The sequence below is a fragment of the Bombus terrestris genome, chromosome 4 (genome assembly GCF_910591885.1).
Source record: "Bombus terrestris chromosome 4, iyBomTerr1.2, whole genome shotgun sequence".
In the NCBI taxonomy this organism is placed as follows: Eukaryota; Metazoa; Arthropoda; class Insecta; order Hymenoptera; family Apidae; genus Bombus; species Bombus terrestris.
Genome location: NC_063272.1, coordinates 15,411,710 through 15,430,363, shown reverse-complemented (window position 1 = coordinate 15,430,363; position 18,654 = coordinate 15,411,710). Strand labels below are relative to the sequence as shown.

The 18,654-nt window shown below is 42.3% G+C and overlaps 3 protein-coding genes across 6 annotated transcripts; 1 reads left to right on the top strand and 2 right to left on the bottom strand.

Moving 5' to 3' along the window:
* Positions 1 to 337: 337 nt before the first annotated feature.
* LOC100650480 (E3 ubiquitin-protein ligase TRIM9) lies at positions 338 to 15,161 on the bottom strand. 3 transcript variants are annotated; one of them, XM_020862803.2, is made up of 11 exons: positions 14,984 to 15,161; positions 13,302 to 13,525; positions 11,722 to 13,190; positions 10,951 to 11,238; positions 5,063 to 5,158; positions 4,204 to 4,597; positions 3,796 to 3,828; positions 3,153 to 3,325; positions 2,867 to 3,005; positions 2,007 to 2,237; positions 338 to 1,938 (listed from the first exon to the last, which is right to left on the bottom strand). In XM_020862803.2, exons 3-11 carry the CDS (start codon positions 12,208 to 12,210, stop codon positions 1,610 to 1,612), a joined length of 2,172 nt encoding a protein of 723 aa, XP_020718462.1. In that variant the 5' UTR covers positions 12,211 to 13,190; positions 13,302 to 13,525; positions 14,984 to 15,161; the 3' UTR covers positions 338 to 1,609. The 3 variants fall into 3 exon arrangements, with proteins under 3 accessions (XP_020718462.1, XP_048261181.1, XP_003395230.1); XM_048405224.1 differs by lacking the exon at positions 14,984 to 15,161 and adding an exon at positions 14,552 to 14,796; XM_003395182.4 differs by lacking the exons at positions 3,796 to 3,828; positions 14,984 to 15,161 and adding an exon at positions 14,552 to 14,796.
* Positions 13,769 to 16,905, top strand: LOC100651400 (L-2-hydroxyglutarate dehydrogenase, mitochondrial). 2 transcript variants are annotated; one of them, XM_012307835.3, is made up of 8 exons: positions 13,769 to 13,888; positions 14,334 to 14,445; positions 14,796 to 14,997; positions 15,156 to 15,368; positions 15,546 to 15,737; positions 15,813 to 16,084; positions 16,157 to 16,336; positions 16,419 to 16,905. In XM_012307835.3, the coding sequence occupies exons 2-8, from the start codon at positions 14,372 to 14,374 to the stop codon at positions 16,612 to 16,614; spliced, it is 1,329 nt and encodes a 442-aa protein (XP_012163225.1). In that variant the 5' UTR covers positions 13,769 to 13,888; positions 14,334 to 14,371; the 3' UTR covers positions 16,615 to 16,905. The 2 variants fall into 2 exon arrangements, with proteins under 2 accessions (XP_012163225.1, XP_003395237.1); XM_003395189.4 differs by having other exon boundaries at positions 13,790 to 13,966.
* LOC100652230 (post-GPI attachment to proteins factor 2) lies at positions 16,840 to 18,582 on the bottom strand. Its single transcript, XM_003395196.4, has 4 exons — positions 18,046 to 18,582; positions 17,683 to 17,929; positions 17,400 to 17,615; positions 16,840 to 17,326 (listed from the first exon to the last, which is right to left on the bottom strand). Exons 1-4 carry the CDS (start codon positions 18,232 to 18,234, stop codon positions 17,199 to 17,201), a joined length of 780 nt encoding a protein of 259 aa, XP_003395244.1. The 5' UTR covers positions 18,235 to 18,582; the 3' UTR covers positions 16,840 to 17,198.
* Positions 18,583 to 18,654: the final 72 nt, after the last annotated feature.

Genomic DNA, 18,654 nt, shown 5'->3' with positions numbered 1-18,654 from the left:
ATTCGAGCTATCGACCTACTTAGCTCCGCTTATTTTATCTTATATTTCCCATCCGACAGAACCGCAGATTACTCGCTCATTTCTTAACCTGCGACTCAGTGGTAATGGGAGACCACATCAGCAACGTTCTAATGGTCTTATCATTAGAGTAACAAGTTAACGAAGCGCTTTAACGAGTTTTATTTAATTTCGACATTGTATTCCTATCCTCCGCTTCACGACATTTCCTCCTACTCGATTACAAGCCATGCGTTTGATACGCGACCGAGTATCGGTATAACTAGCGAGTTATACCCAGCGGGGTAGCATAGAAACGATCATCATCGAGCGGCCTATATTAGTTTTTGGTGTGTTTTATTGATAGGATTGTAAATACAGTTGGCAAATTTATCGGAAATACAATCGAAATATGTATATACAGATATGTACAACGCCGATCTTGATCCCTCTCGCTGACGGGAGGGACAGTTTCACGAGTGTGCGCTGCAACATTTATTTTAAATAAGCTTAAGTTGTCGAATACTCGCAGTTTTCGCTTCGAACGAAGCTGAGAAATGGTCGCTCGCATATTTCTAGGTAAAAAATAGTATGTGAACGGAAAAGGGGAGAAGAAAAACAACAACACGAAAAGTGACGAAAAATAGCGCGATTAAAGCAAGTAATTCGAAAGATGGGCGCGACAAAACCGAACACGGAGAAGGGTAGACGGAAACTTCTATCGGGGACTAGAAAACGTTTACTCGACTCGTTACTTTTCGTTAAAGCTTACGAGTTTATGTGCATGCGTGCTTGTTTCTTCGTAGCGTATTTACTTGTTCGCGTTCTTTTTTTCCTCTGTACGTTCCTTCCTTCTTTTTATTTCTCGCAATGCATCTTACTAAATATCAATAGAGTTTATCTTACGCCTACGCGACTACTACACTTATACGTATCGATATGGATAAGAATACGACCGCGCTGATGATCGTTAGACGGAAAACATTTCGGCTTACCTACTTATCGAGAATGGCAGTCTTCGATTCGATAAATCTTGATACTGGCAGTGATTTTGCATGAAAACTCGAGAAAATTCCGCGCGTCGTAAGAATCGCCGTTTGCAGAATAGAATAAATGGATAGTTCGATTCGATGTCGTCCAGACATACTTCCCCTTTATAAAATTCCGTTTATTTGCCGAGAAAGGTTGGCAAAATTTCGTTAAAAGATACATCGTTTCATCGAAACGATATCGCCGAACGTGAACGATGGATGGACGGGCAACCAGTCACACGTTGGTTACCTCGCGTGTACTTTACGAGAGGCCACGAACCATTTACGAACGTAAAGACAAAAACTAACACGGTGATCTCCAAAAGAACCGACAAAGTACATTTTCGAATACGGAATAAAATATCGAGTCATTGCTCGATATCTGCAGAATAAAAAATAGACTTAAATTTGAAAAATCATCGTTAACCGGTCGTACATCAGTTGGTCTCACCGAGGCACTCCTCGACGATCTTCTCGAGCTGACCGTTGAATTCCCTGGACGATTTGTCGGTCGGAGCCGAAGCGGAACCGAGCGAGCCGACTTCCTGCAAGAGGCCCTTCTTCAGGACACTTAGGTACCCCTAGCTCTGAATCGCATCCGTCATGTATTCCTCGTGCAACGCCAACAGGTGACGAGGCACGTCTAAGGCTGTGTGCAAAGTGACGGTCACCCCACGATTCAAGCTGACAGCTGGATAAAACACGCCGTACAGATCGCGAAACGCGATTCCCCCTTGCGGCTGGTCGTTGACGAAGAAACGAAGCGTATGCGTCGTGTCCAGATCCAAGAGAACGCCCACCGTCGAGCCTTGTTGCACGCCACCTTCGGTTCTTTGCGCGTGTCCCCCGCCGTGCATGAACCAAGAACGCTGCCGATCTATGTACATGCTCCAACCTTTATCGTCCTTGCCTACGGGTGAAATCGCTATTAGAGAATTTCGGTGGCCGTCATCGGCGACGCTATATGAATCAACTCACCGAGCATTCGATCTCGCGATACTTCGGCTCTGGCTATACCGAACGCCGGATCGGTGTCGCTGTGATAACGATCGATCGTCAGCTCCCAATAATGGACGCCCCGTGAAAATCCGACGCTCGAGAGGACGACTCGATGCTCGTACCCTTCGCAGGACGCGCTCATCGCATCCTCGGAAATTGATACCTCCTGTGGTATACCGGATGCCCCAGTCGCCCACGAGAACCACGCCACTGTTCAACAAAGCGATACGGATCCCCGTGCCGTTAAATAATCGAACGATCGATTCTGCTTGTCGCTCGGTTTCTACTCTACCATTGTTCTCGAATGACGACCGACGAAATCGAGTGGACAAACTCGATGCGACTACTACACAGTCTGGTCGATGTCGTCGCCACTCCGAGTAGTGGAAATTGAACACTGCGCCAGATAGAAACCGGAACCACGGCTAAGGCTCGCGCGATACCGATATACGTACACCGTACATACTCGTGTATAGCGAAATGTCGCGGCCAAATCAGATTTTCGTTGCCGATATACTCTTGAGACGCGTATTGCTTCGATAAATCCTAGTCGACGATGAATATTCCCGAAATTGCGTCAGCGTCATCCAATCGCGTCGCATACAAATATCGTCGTCGGCGCCGACGAGCCGAGGTTTTCATTTATCTCGACACACGTTCTGCTAGAAATCGATCGGCCGTCGCTCCATCTCTGGTAAACGTTGATATTTGTTTGTTCCGCAACGATTTACTCTCGACGAGAAACGCATCGGGAGACACGACGGAGAAGATTATAAAAAGACGAGATATAGCGACGCGAGGCGACGCGTAAGAAAGTAAAGAAAGAAAGGGAGACTCACCCTCGGCTGTCTGAAGACCGATCAACTCCGAATATTCGCCTTCCCCGGCGCTATTGAATGCCCTCACTCTGGCGTTGTACAGAGAATTAAAATGCAATCCGTCCACGGTGCAAATCGTCTCTCGGCCACAATATACTTCCTGATCAAACACACGACGAGACAATTCATTCAGACAGCTGGATTCTCGATGGAATGCAACTTCGATGCGCCGTGTATCGTTCAGCGATCGTCTTACTATATTCGTCGAGCAGTGGACGCGACGCTCAGCGAAAAATTTCTTATTTACCCTGAACTCGCCGCCGCACCCATCGTCCAGTTCCAATAGGTACCCCTCGATCGCAGGACCTCGTTGACCGGCGCACCCTACGATTCCGTGTCCAGGTGGAGGTTGCCAAGCGACTGTCACGCTGTTGTTTTCCGCGCTGCATTCTTCCGGTATCAATATCGGGGCTCCAGGGGCTAGAAAAATTCCCAGCTACACGTCTCGAACCAGCAACCAACCGATAAAATCAGAAAGAAAGAAAGAAACACAAAGGCGACCCTTCGCTGCCTCTTGCTCCAGCGAAAGAACTTCGAACTAACCATAGATTTTCTAGATACGCTGATAAAACTTCTCCGAAAATTTCGCGGAGACTGAAACTTCCGTACGATTGGCGAACGCTCGAGAATACAATTCGGCTCGAGGTATTTCCGCGAAACTCTTTTATGAAATTAGAAGCGTGATGTCGTTTTTGCAAACTGTCCGGACTTGGGTTGACCTTCTTTAAAGAGAGAGAGAGAAAAGAGAGAGAGAGAGACAGACAGAAAGTGGGGGGAGAGAGAGGCAAAAACGCCTGTTCGGACAAACCATACTTAAAAAAGTATACAGAAATTTTTCGTCAATAAACAGAAACGCGAGTTGGAAAGTTTCGATTCCTTCGTCCAATTACCTGCAATCGGGAATCGTTCTTCTCCTTCCGATGCTGCGTCCAACATAAGGCAAACAGTTTACATTCGACCAATGTCACGAAACGAAGCAATTTTCGTACAATGTATCTTTCTTTGTTCTTTTTCTTGCACCCTTGACAAACCAGAGATGTCGACGTTCGAAAGAGAAAACAATTATCCTTATTTACACGTTACAAAGTACAACTCCATGTTCGAGCCTTTGGTTTGTCTCGCGGTTAAGAAAGAAGAAACGAAGAGGAAGTAAATCGACGGGATCGTAATACAGAGAAAAGCGTAAAAAAGGATCGAATCGGATCGATTCGAACGTGAAGCGGAGAGTGGGAAAAGGGAGGGCGATGAAAAAGAGATAGATAGATAGATAGAGAGAGAGAGAGAGAGAGAGAGCTTACGTTTCAACTGAACAAAGGTAAGTTGATCGATAGCGCGACGCAACGGTTTGTCATCCAGAGTAAGATCGAGCAACGGCAGTCGAGCGATTTCTTGGACTCCCTCGGCGCCACCCCAAGAGCCAGCAGCGGTAGCAGCTCTGACCGAGAGCATTCCACCGATTTGCAGGAAAGCCGCGCTATCGTTTTCTTTTAAGGCTTCGATGCAGAAGGTGAGAAGCGCGGTGGTTGCCTGTAGGTGAGACGCGCATCTGGCCACTTGATCCCGCAAAGAACGCACTCTCGCCTCACGGGTTTGCCGCGCCGCTTCGATCAATCGAGATTTTCTCGCCTGTAAAAGACTCACCAAATTCGCCACCCTATCCTCCACCTCTTCCTCCAACGTGACGCACTCCTCCTGTCAACACACGTGAAAATCGTCAAAGTTCGGTTCGTTCGAACGAAAAGGACGCAAGCGAAAGGCAAGCGCACCGATACGATTACACGATTCGTCAAATATTTATCGCTCCCTCGTGTACCGTAGATTCGCTGCGTGTCTTTTCTCATTTCAAACGATGATCTTTAATTGCCAACGTAGGAGCAGGACGCATAGGACGCTGAGACGATGTATTGGAGCCGGCGTTGACGATATCGACGCGCCGATATATCAGCGTGGACAAAGGGAAACGGCGGGCCGCTACCAACTAGCGGAGATAGAGGCGAAGCAGAGAAAGCGGGCGAGAAAGAGAAGAAGGAAGGGTGCGGAAAAGAGAGAAAGGGAAGCAGCTGATGCAATTATCGCGTGTATAGTCCTTGCGTAATTTCACGGAGACCAAACCTGACGAGGGGAAATTTAAAAGGAACGTTCAAGGTAAATACTCACGTGCACTTTGTCCGTCATTCCCTTGAGCCTCTGAATGAATTCCGTAGTCGAGCGGGCTCTCTCCGATAGTTGTTGCAAATTTTGCGAGAGCTCCGTCTGTAACCGCATCAAACGATTATCGCGTTAACAGCGAATTTGCATTTTCCCTTAACACTCTTACCGAGGCGCCGGACGAACTAGAGTATCGATTTTGTTATTCCCGTATATCCCTTCGTTCGTCTATCTGTTTGGCTGCTGGCTTTTCGATATCTACCGAACTAGACGAACGTCGCGTCGGTAGTTTGTGCCAGGGTGTAATCGAGTTACTCTTGCTGGATTAGCTACGACCGCAGCTCCGTCCTAGCTAATTTCCGCAATTTTACTCGTTAACTTTCCATAGGAAATTCTACGGACGATTGGCAATACCGCACCGCCATCGTCGAATTCTTCGGAAATTCTCCCGTTAACAAGTCGCTTACTTTTCTTATTCGTTACAGTCAGTTGGCAAGATTTTTCGATCCGCGTGTTTCTTTCGTTGAGACGAGATATCGGGTGGCGTATCGCGGATACCGAAACGATGCGTCGCGGCGCAGGAAACGTTAATTAAGTGGCTCGATCGAATCTCGCTGGGCTACTCGTTGTAAGTAATTGCAACAGTCGAGGGTGCTCGGATCGATCTCGCGAAGCATTCTCCTTTCTCGAGACTTCCTTTATGCGCGCATCGTGTACGTATCGTTGCAAACGACGAAACTTACCGATATTTTCTCTGATGGTCGTTCGCTTTTTCCGAGCGGAATTCGTACAGTATGCGAGCTATGTACGAAGAGATTTCGTCCGTATCGTTTTCGACGCCGTTTCGATCGAGAAACGGTCGACGATCGTATCAGCTTATCGAGAAACAGGTAGGAAAGATCGCTGCGCGATATCCGTTTGGTGTCGCTTAATTCTCGATGGATATCGCAAAGGAAAACTTCCTTAGAACGTCGTCGCTTATCTGTCGCAAAATCTACGAGTCGTAAGGAAGATCGCGCGTCGTTTACTGTAATCTAGAAGCGTCAAGACGACGCGACAAATGTCGACCATGTCAAATTAAAAGCCAGGTCGACGACCTGGTTCGTTCTATCCTCTTGTTCGTAAATCACGGTGCGCTGCATTTTCATCAGACAGTGATAACATCCTTCCTTCTTTCCGCTTTGTATCGTCTTTCTTATTTAACGTTAACCAGACCAAAGTCATCGTCCGACGTTACGAACAATACCGATGCGAAACCGAGGAAGTTAATACTTATGTACCGGCGTCTATTCGTCGCGTGTATAAAATCTCGGTGAATAGATGTTCGATCAACGATGTGAGATGAAAAGCAGAAAGGAGGGAAGCGATAGAGCTCCGGTATGGACTACGTTTTATGTTACACACGCATATCGATAATACGCATATCGGTGTACTACGACACAGATAGATACAAAAGACAGAAAACACCTATTTTCCAGCTGTTTCTGGTTTCCGATATCTGGCATGAAGAGGAACGGCGGCTTCGGCTGAAATCGATTGTGCTCTATTCGACCACGACTACCACTACCGGTTGGCCAACTTGTCTACATCTACGTGACAAACAGGAGCAGACAACTTTAATTCGTTCTGTTAATCGACTTCGATAACTTATATAATATAGTGGTAGATAGACCTTGATTGATACGTCGATTGATCGAATCAACGTTTGTGCCAGATTCCAACGGCCCTCGACAGCTGTCTTTTCGTTTCACGTTGCCGAATCGTATCGATAATGAACGTATCGTAGACGCAACCGTAATCGCTACTTACGGGCCAATTGTAGCTAAAAATACATCGTCCGGTAAGGGATAAATTCGGTAACATTTTCGCTGAAGTCGAGCAAAATTACGAATCAATTGCCGAAACGTGATCGCGCAATACTCGTAATCGTAGTACTGTACTATCTAAGCATAATGTATACTTGTGCGTATACGTATACGTATATCGCGAGATGGCAAAGCTCCCTCATGGGGCTCCTGGCAGAAACAAACCTTCGCGTTCGCCTGCAGACCCTTACACTTTCCACAGGCGTGCGCGCGTACAGCTCGCCATCGATTCGCCAGAAATATCAACCCCCAGTCAAATATTCTATCTCTTTTTACGCGTACGTATTCCTTTGCCTCTGAATCGCGACTTGCGTTATCGTTTACGTGAAAACTCGACGAATCGTAGACAAACACGTTCGAAAGATCATAGAGTAAATTTAAAAAGACGATTAATCCCCCCTGGCGCCCAATTTACGGCACGTGTCGTATCCTAAAGTAACCAACATAAAAGAAGTCGGTCCGTTCCTTACACACCCTACGCCACGCACAGATACTACTCTACCTTCGTATTTATCACGCGTTCCCTACCCTTAAACGGTGACTCACCACTTTTTTCAGCTTCATTCGCCATCCTTATTCCTCGTATTTACGCTGCACGCTTCCAAATTGGATTTTTCGTAGAAAATTCGAAACATAGAAGGCTTGTACAGCTGCGAGCCACCGGAGCATCTTCGAATCCGTAAGCAAAAAATTTGCAAGTTATCACGACGATATTTTTAGAAGATGAAAGGGAAGGAAACGAAGCGACCGCAACTCGTACTTACACGTCGTGGACGACGAACCATAAGACGGCTCGTTCCTTGAACCATAACGGCACCACATACCATTCGATCATTCTCTGCTACGAAAGATGTTTCCAACGAACCGAATAGCGTTTATCGAGACTGCAGAAAGAGAAATTTATTCAGGTATGAAACGAGGGAACCAGAAGGGAGCAAATAGGAGGGGAAAAGAGGGGGAGAGAAAGAGCAACTTATCGACTCGACTAGGGTGCATTTTCCATCGTTAAATTCGGAATGAAACACGCCGATTCGGTTGGAGGGGAATCAAAGGACGAGTAACAGAGAAAAGGAAAGAGAGTGCGGGGGCGCTGGCGAGGAAATCTTCACGCCATGGCACGCCACGGCACATTTCGTGTGTAGCAGCACTATGTAATAAGACGTGCGTTTTCATCCTTACCTAGCCTCTCACCCTATGCGTGCATCGCGCATCACTTTATCACAACCGATCAAGCCACCATAAATATCTAAGACATTCTACCGACATTTCTATGAATAGTACTTCCCTAACGAGCGTCCGACGCTTCTCTCTACTAACGAATTCACCGGCCGACTCTGCATATATCGGTTATTTAACGTCTGATAATTACGATATTATATCAAATGCTCTGCTACGCATGGAGACAAAATGGGATCACCTAAAAAACGATGGATCGCGCGAAAAAGAAAATTTGCGTATACGCAACGGCTCGGTGTTGCGTTACTTATTCGATGTGAGCGAATAAATTACGCGAAAACTAGGCGTTTCGAGAGTAAAAGCGTGTGGTGCAAGGGCATCTCGTGCGCATACTTTTTCCAATACGCGCGTCTACGCACGCGTATACGTACCTTTTGTTTATTTACCTACGGGAGGACCCATACAGAGTATCAAAGTCTGGCACTGTTTCAAGAACTATTTTCGTTTGTAGGCTCTCGCGTCCCCGTTGCATTTTCCGTTTCCCCTTCATCTTCGCCTCGTAATTCTCTTACCGCGATTGCCAATTCCCCTTTTTCCACGAAATTCACCGAAATTCGCCGTAACAACGCGTCTACCAATTCGGCAGAAATTTTTGGAAAAGCGAATGCCGGACACTGCTTCAAGTTCGAACGTATGATACACAGATTCTCGTTTCTGCCCCTGAAATTTATACGCGGGTAGTCTTCTTCCGTCGACCATCTGTCAGCCATAGAACTCGATTCCATCCACCCTCTACATCTTCTTCGCGTGCGTTTCCAACCACTTACACGACTCTTTCTACTTTCACCGCGTTTATTTAGAACGTCCCCGTTCTCCTCTTTATCTCAAGATGTCAATTTTCATGAAATATTCGCGCTCTCTATCTCGCTAAAAACGTCCCTGCTTATCCCAAGCTGGACAAAATGTATTATCATCCACGATAGCATGGCCCTCGCGCAACGACGACACAACTAGACGACTAATATCTCGCTCATGAACAGACGCGATTCCATATTGACATTATTTCAATTGCAGCAGCGAGCCATTACCACCGATTTATTACGGGACAAATATCGAGGCTTCGTCGACCAAACGAACTTTATAGATAGCGCTCGATCGAACCGACTCGATGGACCTTCGACGGAATGATATTTCTTCGCTTTATGTTCCATTTCTCGCTATAAATACGGGGCGTTTGCCAAAACGAACATAGTCTTAAAATACTCGGCGAGAAATAAAACCATATTAAAGGTTATTAGCGACGACATCGTTTCAAAGCCGTTTTCATTTCGAGGCGGTACGTTAAATCGCGTCGCGAAGAAAGAGAGGAAAAAATATTAAAGAAGAGAGGAAAAGAAAGGCGAAGGAGGAAAAAAGCAGCAACCACAGACGCGGTGCCGTAGCCACGGTCGTACAGCCGCAACAGTCGTGGGCATTAACGAAGACCCGGTCGGCCGTTCTAGCCTTTCCTCGAGGATTCATCTCTGTTCCATGTATCGTCGTCGACAGCTAACAAACCAGCTGCTAGTCACGCATATGAAAGGCATCTTATGTTGTATGTGTACGTACGTACACGTACACAACTACCGAGCCATTTTCCGACAAGTTTCCATTTATGGAATCTAATGATACGCGACTCGTCTAGAAGGTTTCGCGTACTTGGGTATTCACTTTTGCCAAGACATTGGTCTTTCGATCTTCTACCCGTTCCTCTATACCTTTCAAGTTGTTACTCCTGCACGAAACTTATCCGAGCTCTATCGCGTTATCGACGAAACAATGAGACGTCGCGTCGTTTTATCGTCTCACTGCCTCATCAAAATCATCGCATCAAGGATAGCCGCGTGAGAACGAGATGAAGTAGCCGTGCGTGCACGCGAAAGGATACGAGAACAGAATCGAATATCGAGGGGTGAAAATATAATAAGAACTCTCGTCGAGAACGCGATGCGCGCTCCAATTTCTTCTATGCTCTCGATTGTATATGGAAAGGCCACGTGTGGACGACCTCTTTTCTTCAGATTCATCGAGCCCCATTCTCCTTTCGAAGAATCGAACAATACAAATTTTACGCTCCCATGGCAAGCCGGATACGATCACGATTACGCGAACAATTAGTCGAGGAAACGTACTCTTTTCTCTTTTTCTAAACACATACGCGCTTATATATGCCGGCTTAATAACGGATGTACATCGATCGCGCGAGTATTCGTTAGGTTATCGCATTCGTTCAAATTACACAGAAAGGCACAAAGAGATAAAGAACTGTGTCTGTGATGTTCGAATTTTGTCGAGAGGTGAAGCTCCAAATAACGAGAAACTATGCCGCTATTATTCGTAATTACGTAGCACGTTGTCGCGATGCAACATGCTGTTTTACCCTATCGAATCATCGAATCGTCAGTAGATGGCGATCGATGGATAAACGAAACGAACAGCAAGATCGCGAAAGCGATGTAAACAGACAGGTGTCCGGAAGTTTGGAAGAATTATCGCGTCACGGATATAGAGCGATATATGCGGCATAAATCCAATATTTTCCTCGACTTTTCTCTCGCTTTAGCTGCGGCGGCGGTCGTTGATCCGTAATTGCCGCACGTACCGAAATAGTCACAATGATCGTGCTTCGTAAATGAACTTAGAACTAGTTTCGTCAAGGTCACTGACAAATCCGTCATCGTTTCGAACCAACGGCGAAGACAGTAGAGATAACTAATAACAGAGCCGGATTGTTCCGTTCCATTATCCGTAGAAACATCGCGACGATGAAGATTCGTCGATATTCGTTGGCCAAGAATAAAAGATAAAAAGACTTACCTTTTGAGCCTTGCAGGCTGCGGCTAACGGCAGTACATCGTGGGGATGGGCTGCGTGACGATCTCGAAGACAAAGAGCGCATATTGCGATCTTGCAAAGAGCGCAGTAAAGCGTCAACGTTTCGCCGTTATGATCGGTACATAGTGGTGTAGTTTCCATGGCAGGGCCGCGAGCACCTTTACCTCCACCGTTCGATTGCCAGCTGCCCCGAGGCGGGCCCAGATTGTGCGTTGCCAAAGGTCCCCTTTTCGGATGACATGATTCTCTGCATCCGTCGCAATACAACACCTAAAACAACCGGCGTCGAATCTTTTAGTTTACATCGAAATTTTATCTTTCATGTACGCAAAACATCGATTCGCCGATCCTATCTGATCAATAAGTTCGAAAAGGTAAATAAACATACGTAAGAATACTACTCTTGGTTTCGTCTCGACTTCTTCACGCGCCGGATGCGTTTCCTTATTTTCGACTCGACACTTATCGATCGTAATCATCGAGAAACGTAAAAACGTAAGAACAAAGAAAGAAATATTTTTAATCGCGTCATTACGTAGCAGGTTATCGCGCCACTGAAACAAACTGACGGATGACGTTTGGACATTTGCATACGCGTTTTACTCGCGTGTATGTCAAAGTATTTATAGCGGACACATTCACAGTGTTCGGATGGATATAGAAAAAGATAGAAGAATAGAAAAATCGGGAAAAGAAGAAAAGAAACGCGGAGAAAGAAAAGGAAAAGATAAGTAAAGACGAGCGTTAACTAACCTCGCATTGCTCGCAAGCGACAGTTGCGTCCCGAGGTTCGGCTTCGCACATTTGACATTGCAGTCTCGTGTTTCTCGATTCTTGATATTTCTCTACGATATGTTGCATCGCCCTGTACTTGGGCAAATTGTGAGCCCCTCCTTCGTCAAAGTAAACGGTTTTTTGACAAACGGGACAGGAGAGACACAAAGTGCCTCCTGACGGTGGAAAGCCTCCGTTTCCGGGTGTGCCAACATAGCTTCCTGGTCGCGAGCTGGTCGACGTGCTGCTGCACACCACTCCGGAATCCGTCTCGGAAAGAATCGAGAGTTTATCGGCTTCCTGATCGGATCCTGGCGCGTTCGATGAATCGGTTGTCGATTCCGGGGGAGAATCCGGGGGTGCTTGCAGATTAACCGCGCACGCCAGACAAAGAGCATGCCAACAGGGTAAAAGTACCGGCTCGACGAATAATTCTTTGCAACAAGGGCATCGTAGCTCGTCCTCCATCCTCGCGAGTCCTCGCGAATCTTCACGACGAGAAAAAGACTCGTCGCGCGCGCGCCTTCTAAGTACGAGTACTTACTTCTCGCTGACCTCCACCAACCGTTTGCTGACTCTCTTCCAATCTCTGCACTCTCAGCTTCTTCTCTATTTCGATCACGCTCTTTCTTCTTTCGCAATTCTTTCGAACGTTCCCGCTACGCTTTCTTGTATTTCCTATGATCTCTCTCCTGCAACATATCTTTCTTTCCACGCCTACGACGATATTATGCTCCTTCGTCCAACGAAAATAATGACGCGCGGCAATGTACCGCTTTTTCACTCCGGAAAAATAGAAATTTTATTTCGATGGCGGCTTCTCGATTCATTCGTTACAATGATACACCACCAGAACGGTGTACCCTCTTCTTTCAAAGTGAATCACATTCGTTCGGGGAAATCATTTCGTATCTTCTCTTTCTTTCGATTATCCTTCGTCCATCGATCGCACGTACATCACATGCGATCCATAAAAGTACCGACTTTACATTTTTCACTGATCCAGTTTGCAAGAGACGCCCAACGCAACTCCTGTATATCTTACTTCTTTTCAACCAAGTCCACTCAAATTTCGATTCGATTCGTTCTTCAAATTACTACCGCGATTACACCAATTTATCATTTGACTAAGTATGTAAATCTATTATTTCGTTTCAGTTTTATAAATACCGGCACAACAAATTCACCATACGACACACATTGTGAGACGTCACCGGGTTGACTGACTCCCGACGCCGTAGTACCTTTGCGCATCGTAGACGCGCACTGTGGTTCAGGGACGACATTCGCCATTTATCACCCGGCCATCATACAGAATATTCATTTTTTACTATTTTCACGTCTCTTTTGTATCTATTCCTTTTATATACCCACTAATATGTAATATACATACATACATATATACATATATATAGACGTACTATTTTTCGTGATTCATTTATGCATCTCTAAAAATGTGTCATTGATATCGTTAGACTTTTAGACGATATAAGTATACATGTACATAGAAAGCCGTAAAAATCATGTAAAAGCCATTGGTAATCACAAATGATACATACTTCCCTGTTTTTTTCGTCATATGCTATTGAAAAGAGTTGCAAATGGTCCACGTTATTTGCCATATAATTGTTATAACATAAACAATTTTGCAAATTTTCATTTCGATGACATTTTTTCGATATTCCTCGTCCACCGATTTTTTAAATAATTCGGGATGCACGCACTTAAACGTGTGCTTCACAACAAGCAACAAATTTTCATCATATCTCGTTCGCTCATAGACCTAAAAAAAGATCGATGGTAACTAGGAAAGACAAAAGAATGTTGATGAAGGAAAATTCGTACGTAAATAAAGAAAAATAAATTCAGATTCCTAGATTCTCGATTACATCGCCTTGTGTCTCATAATTTTAAGTAAAATAACAAAATAAGTTTATTTATTTCTTTCTACATCGATCCTCTCCTTCGCTTTTAATCGATACGATAAAATTTACGTATCCACGTGCGAGAATAATTACGAATTTAATGATATGAAAAGAAACCCGTAGAGGCGCCACATACTAGGTAATACTACACAACCTTATCAAGCGACATCAGGCACACACTGAAAATTGACGTCACAACTATGCATATATTTGTTGGTTCGGTAAGCGAAAAAATGTACGATTAGGAGATGTTTCACGTAGAATATCATATGAGATGACAGTTTTTCGAAAATTTACAGGTAAGAGAATGCTTCATGGTCCGCTTGGTTATTCTTCCTTCATTGTTGGTTAACGCACGTGCTTTTTATCATATCTGCATATGTACATCTTATTAAAAATATCATTGAAAACTTGGTAATGCAAATTACCGAAAGATTAATCGAATAAGCACGTATTTTTGTGTAAACATATACATCTAAACGTAATGTTTATTCTTAATAACGGTGTTTCTTTAAACTCAATCGAATTCAAGCATGGCACGCCATAACACATGATTTCCGAAATATCAAATCCTGATCGATATATATACATGTTTTAACGCATACTTGGAAAAATTATTTTCTCAGAGTTTCAAATAAAACTGATTCTCATCTCTCTGTTTTTTAGCAAAATTTCATGTGGTTGATCACCGTACAAAATCAAATATGTTTGCACTATTGACAAAAAGAATTTTGTTACCGCAACTTATTTGTGCATATCGTTGTAGATCCACATCCAGGTTAGTCGATTTTATAAAATGTAATACATATGCCTTTTTATTTATTCAACCTGAATTGATATTAATCCAAAAGATATATCGTAAACAGAGACGGTCTGGGACTTACAGTTTTGCCGGGATATTACCAACACGACTGGCCCTCCATTTTTGGTTCATTAATTAAATTTTAGATAGAGTGCCACCAAATCCGTACCGGTCCACAAGGATTTTTCCCAATTTCCCCGATGTTCTCGACCAGTCCGCTTCTGATCGCAAATTTAAAAATGAACTAACATACAGCGCGCAACTTTCAAATTGCACGAATTAAATGAAATTATAAATACATATTATTTTTAACTAAATAATTTCAGTGCAGAATCATGTGGCGCGTTTGACTTAGTTATTGTTGGAGGTGGCATTGTTGGATGCGCCACTGCACGAGAAATGTTAATAAGACATCCTAACTTAAAGATGGCGATCGTTGAGAAAGAAAACGCTCTGGCGATGCATCAAACAGGACACAATAGCGGTGTAGTACACGCTGGAATTTATTACAAACCTGGCAGTATGAAAGTAAAAACATAGCAGCAATTGCATGTTTCTTAACGTGCCTCCTCTTCTTTCCTTTTAAAAGAAATATTGCTTTGTTCGAATACAATATGACATTTTTAACTGTACAGTAGAATAACGCTTCGTTAAGAGATTTTTGATCCGGCAGGAACTGATTGCAGGCAAAACTATGCGTGGAAGGTTTAAAGCTATCCTATGAATACTTCTGCAAACACGATATACCTCATAACAAAGTTGGAAAACTTATAGTAGCTCAAAATAAAGACCAAATTAAAAAATTGGACGATTTATATGATCGAGGAATAAAAAATAACGTACCGGATCTCCAGTTAGTTGGGAAAGATTGTATATCAAAATATGAAGCTAAATGTCAAGTATTAAAATTATTGTTTTGCTTTTGTAATCATAAAAATAAGAAACATTATATATCATTAAATATATAATGTATATATTATATTCTTATCATTATATATATACACATAATGATAAGAAAAAACTATTACGAATTTCAAAGACTATAATAACAGGAATAATACGTATTTACTGTACAGGGAGAAAAAGCATTATGGTCACCTTGGACAGGTATAGTCGATTGGGCAGTGGTTTGTAAATACTTTGCCAATGAATTTCAAAAAATGGGCGGGAAGGTATATTTAAATTACGAAGTTACCGGTTTCTCGGAAATGACAGAATCTAAAGGCAAAGAAGAATTATCTCCGATTTTAGTACAATCGAAAGATAAAGTACGTTTAGATGTTACGCGCAAGTTCTATAGTTTATCATATGCAACATTTTTTTATCTTGTTGTTATATCACAGTGTATACCGACAAAATATGTGTTAACGTGTGCTGGTTTACACTCGGATCGTCTAGCAGTAATGACAGGATGTGATCTTAGTCCACGTATCGTTCCATTCCGAGGCGAATACTTGTTGCTGAGCGATAGCAAAAGGCATTTATGCACCACCAATATATATCCTGTTCCAGACCCTAGATTCCCATTTTTGGGCGTTCATTTTACTCCTAGAGTCAATGGCGAAATATGGCTTGGACCAAACGCAGTTTTAGCATTTGCCAGAGAGGGTTATCGGTACATAAGCTAATAAATTTTAATTGTATGTAATATTTAAATATGCAATTATTCATTATGACATATTCTTAGGTGGCGCGATATAAATATAAGAGATTGTATAGAAATGGCAAAATTTCCCGGATTGTATAAACTCTGTTTCCGGTACTTTATACCAGGATGCAAAGAAATGATTAAATCAATTTTTTATCCACTTGCAGTCAGAGATTTGCAAAAATTTATTCCCGAAGTATCCTTTAGAGACGTAAAAAGGTAAACAAAAGACTCTAATATTTCATATTTTATCCTATCGCGGCCAATCGATCATTTTTAATGCATTTATTTACTTACACAGAGGACCAGCGGGTGTTAGAGCACAGGCATTGGACAATAATGGTAATTTAGTAGATGATTTTGTGTTCGATGGAGGGAAAGGTAGTATCGGTGGTAGAGTGATGCATTGTCGTAACGCACCTTCTCCAGCGGCAACCAGCGCCATGGCAATAGCTAAATTTATTGCCGATAAACTGGAAACTGATTTCAAGCTTTAACGAGTCTGTAAACTTTAATCTTTAGTCAGAAGGAAATTTAAATAATGAATATTCAAATTCATTGTGTCCAATAATACATGCAAAATTGAAAATTCATGTTTTATGGGAATAAGCATGTGTGAAAATGTACACCCGAAAATAACTTGTGTTCATGACTCGTGTATATGTATATCGTAACATGCAAAAGAAACATATTTTGTGTGTTTGATCGAACAAAACATTCTCTAAAAATAATATTTTAACTTTATGTCACAATATTATTATAACAAGATACAATAATTCTACTATTCATCTTTTTCACTTTTTTCTTTTCCTTTCCTTTCTTCTTTTACTAGTTGCCTTCTTTGTCTTATTGATTATTTCGGGAATTTTTTGGTTTATATAATTACCATTATCGAATAGAAATATGAAAATTGCTAATTTTACGTTCATTGTCGTCGCAATGTTGATAGTACGTAAAGCATAGAATTTGAATAAGTGAAAAGATATGATTTAAAACTTCATCGTGATAATTTAAAAAAATTTAAGGTTGAGGTATCTCTCATAATTGCTTAAAAATGCAATTGCATTTATATGAAATTACATTAAATTATTTTAAGCCCTGTTCCTGATATAATGAGACGCGAATTTGCAAAGTCCCAAGCTGCAGTCGTGTGGAACCCCATATTCGAAAGAACAACTCCATATTCACTTAAAGCAAACATGGAATAAACTGCAATGAAATGAGCGCATCTCATGAATACCTACTATTGTTTACTTGGTTCTGCTGAAATCAATTGACTCACCTAGAGGTTCGCAATATTTATTATGCCTATAAAAAAAGTAACAGGCAAATATTATACAGACTAAATTTAACATCATGGATCTTCGCTTCCACTTTAAGGAACTAACTTCGGAGGATTCCTTAGCAATGTTACGACAATTTCTCATAATAAAATATGCTATCTGCATATGAATAAAAGACGTTATTAAAAACGTTATGAAAGATAATTTGTGGAAGGCTGAAATAACATAAATTATGTTTTATATTTCAAACATATATCACGCATTGTCATCTTTTATACATACCATAATTTTCAACAGATGTCCAAAAACTTAATGTTATAAGAGATATGTTTTCAACAGCATAGGTAACTGTCACAATATTACAAATATTTTGTGCCCATTTATAGATATGTTCTTTATAATAACGACGATACATTACTAATACTAAAATTCGTATCAAAGCCTGTATTGCTATTGCAATTTTCCAAACATCTCTTTGTGGTCTATAATGTCCAATAGCAGCAGAGACAGATGGTAAAAAGTTATAAACCTAGCACAGAAAATAATATTACATACATACAAACACACGTGAGCGCGTACGCACAGACAATTTATGCTTGTGTAAATATTTTCGTAATTTTATATTAGCATGGAAAATATAGTTACCTTACAATGAGTAGAGGTAGAATGTTCAAAATTGTATACAATGGACCATATAATACAAAATATAAATGCGAAAAAGGGCACAGATACGGTAAACCATGCTATTTTAGCAAAAGGTAAAGCGAATCGCGCCTTTAACATGTCGCCTTCCACAAGCGGAATATATTCTGACCCTATTCTGGACTTGTTCATCGTATTATATTCTAGATTATAATTTACGTCATCAAAAACCAGTCTGATACTCTTAATAGGCTAAAGTGCAAAACGTTTCATCGGTACGCGTAACACGCGTTCCGTTTTTCTTTTTCTTATTACGTTGCTCGGTGTTAAATACAAAACGTCATATCGAATCGAATAATCATTGTGAAATTTCGAAGAAAGACAATTTAACGCGGCGAACAATTTCGATTCTCTTGTCACTAACATTTTTCACATGAAATTTGAGGAAAGGCACAATAATATCATCTTAACGCAATATAATCGATCACTCGTTGCATGCACAATACTCTACACGACATACATCATGAAGCATAAGAAACGAGAGTAAACAAACTAAAATTCTCTATAATGTTTCATACTTCCAATCCCAGATGGCGCTAGTTGATCACTTGC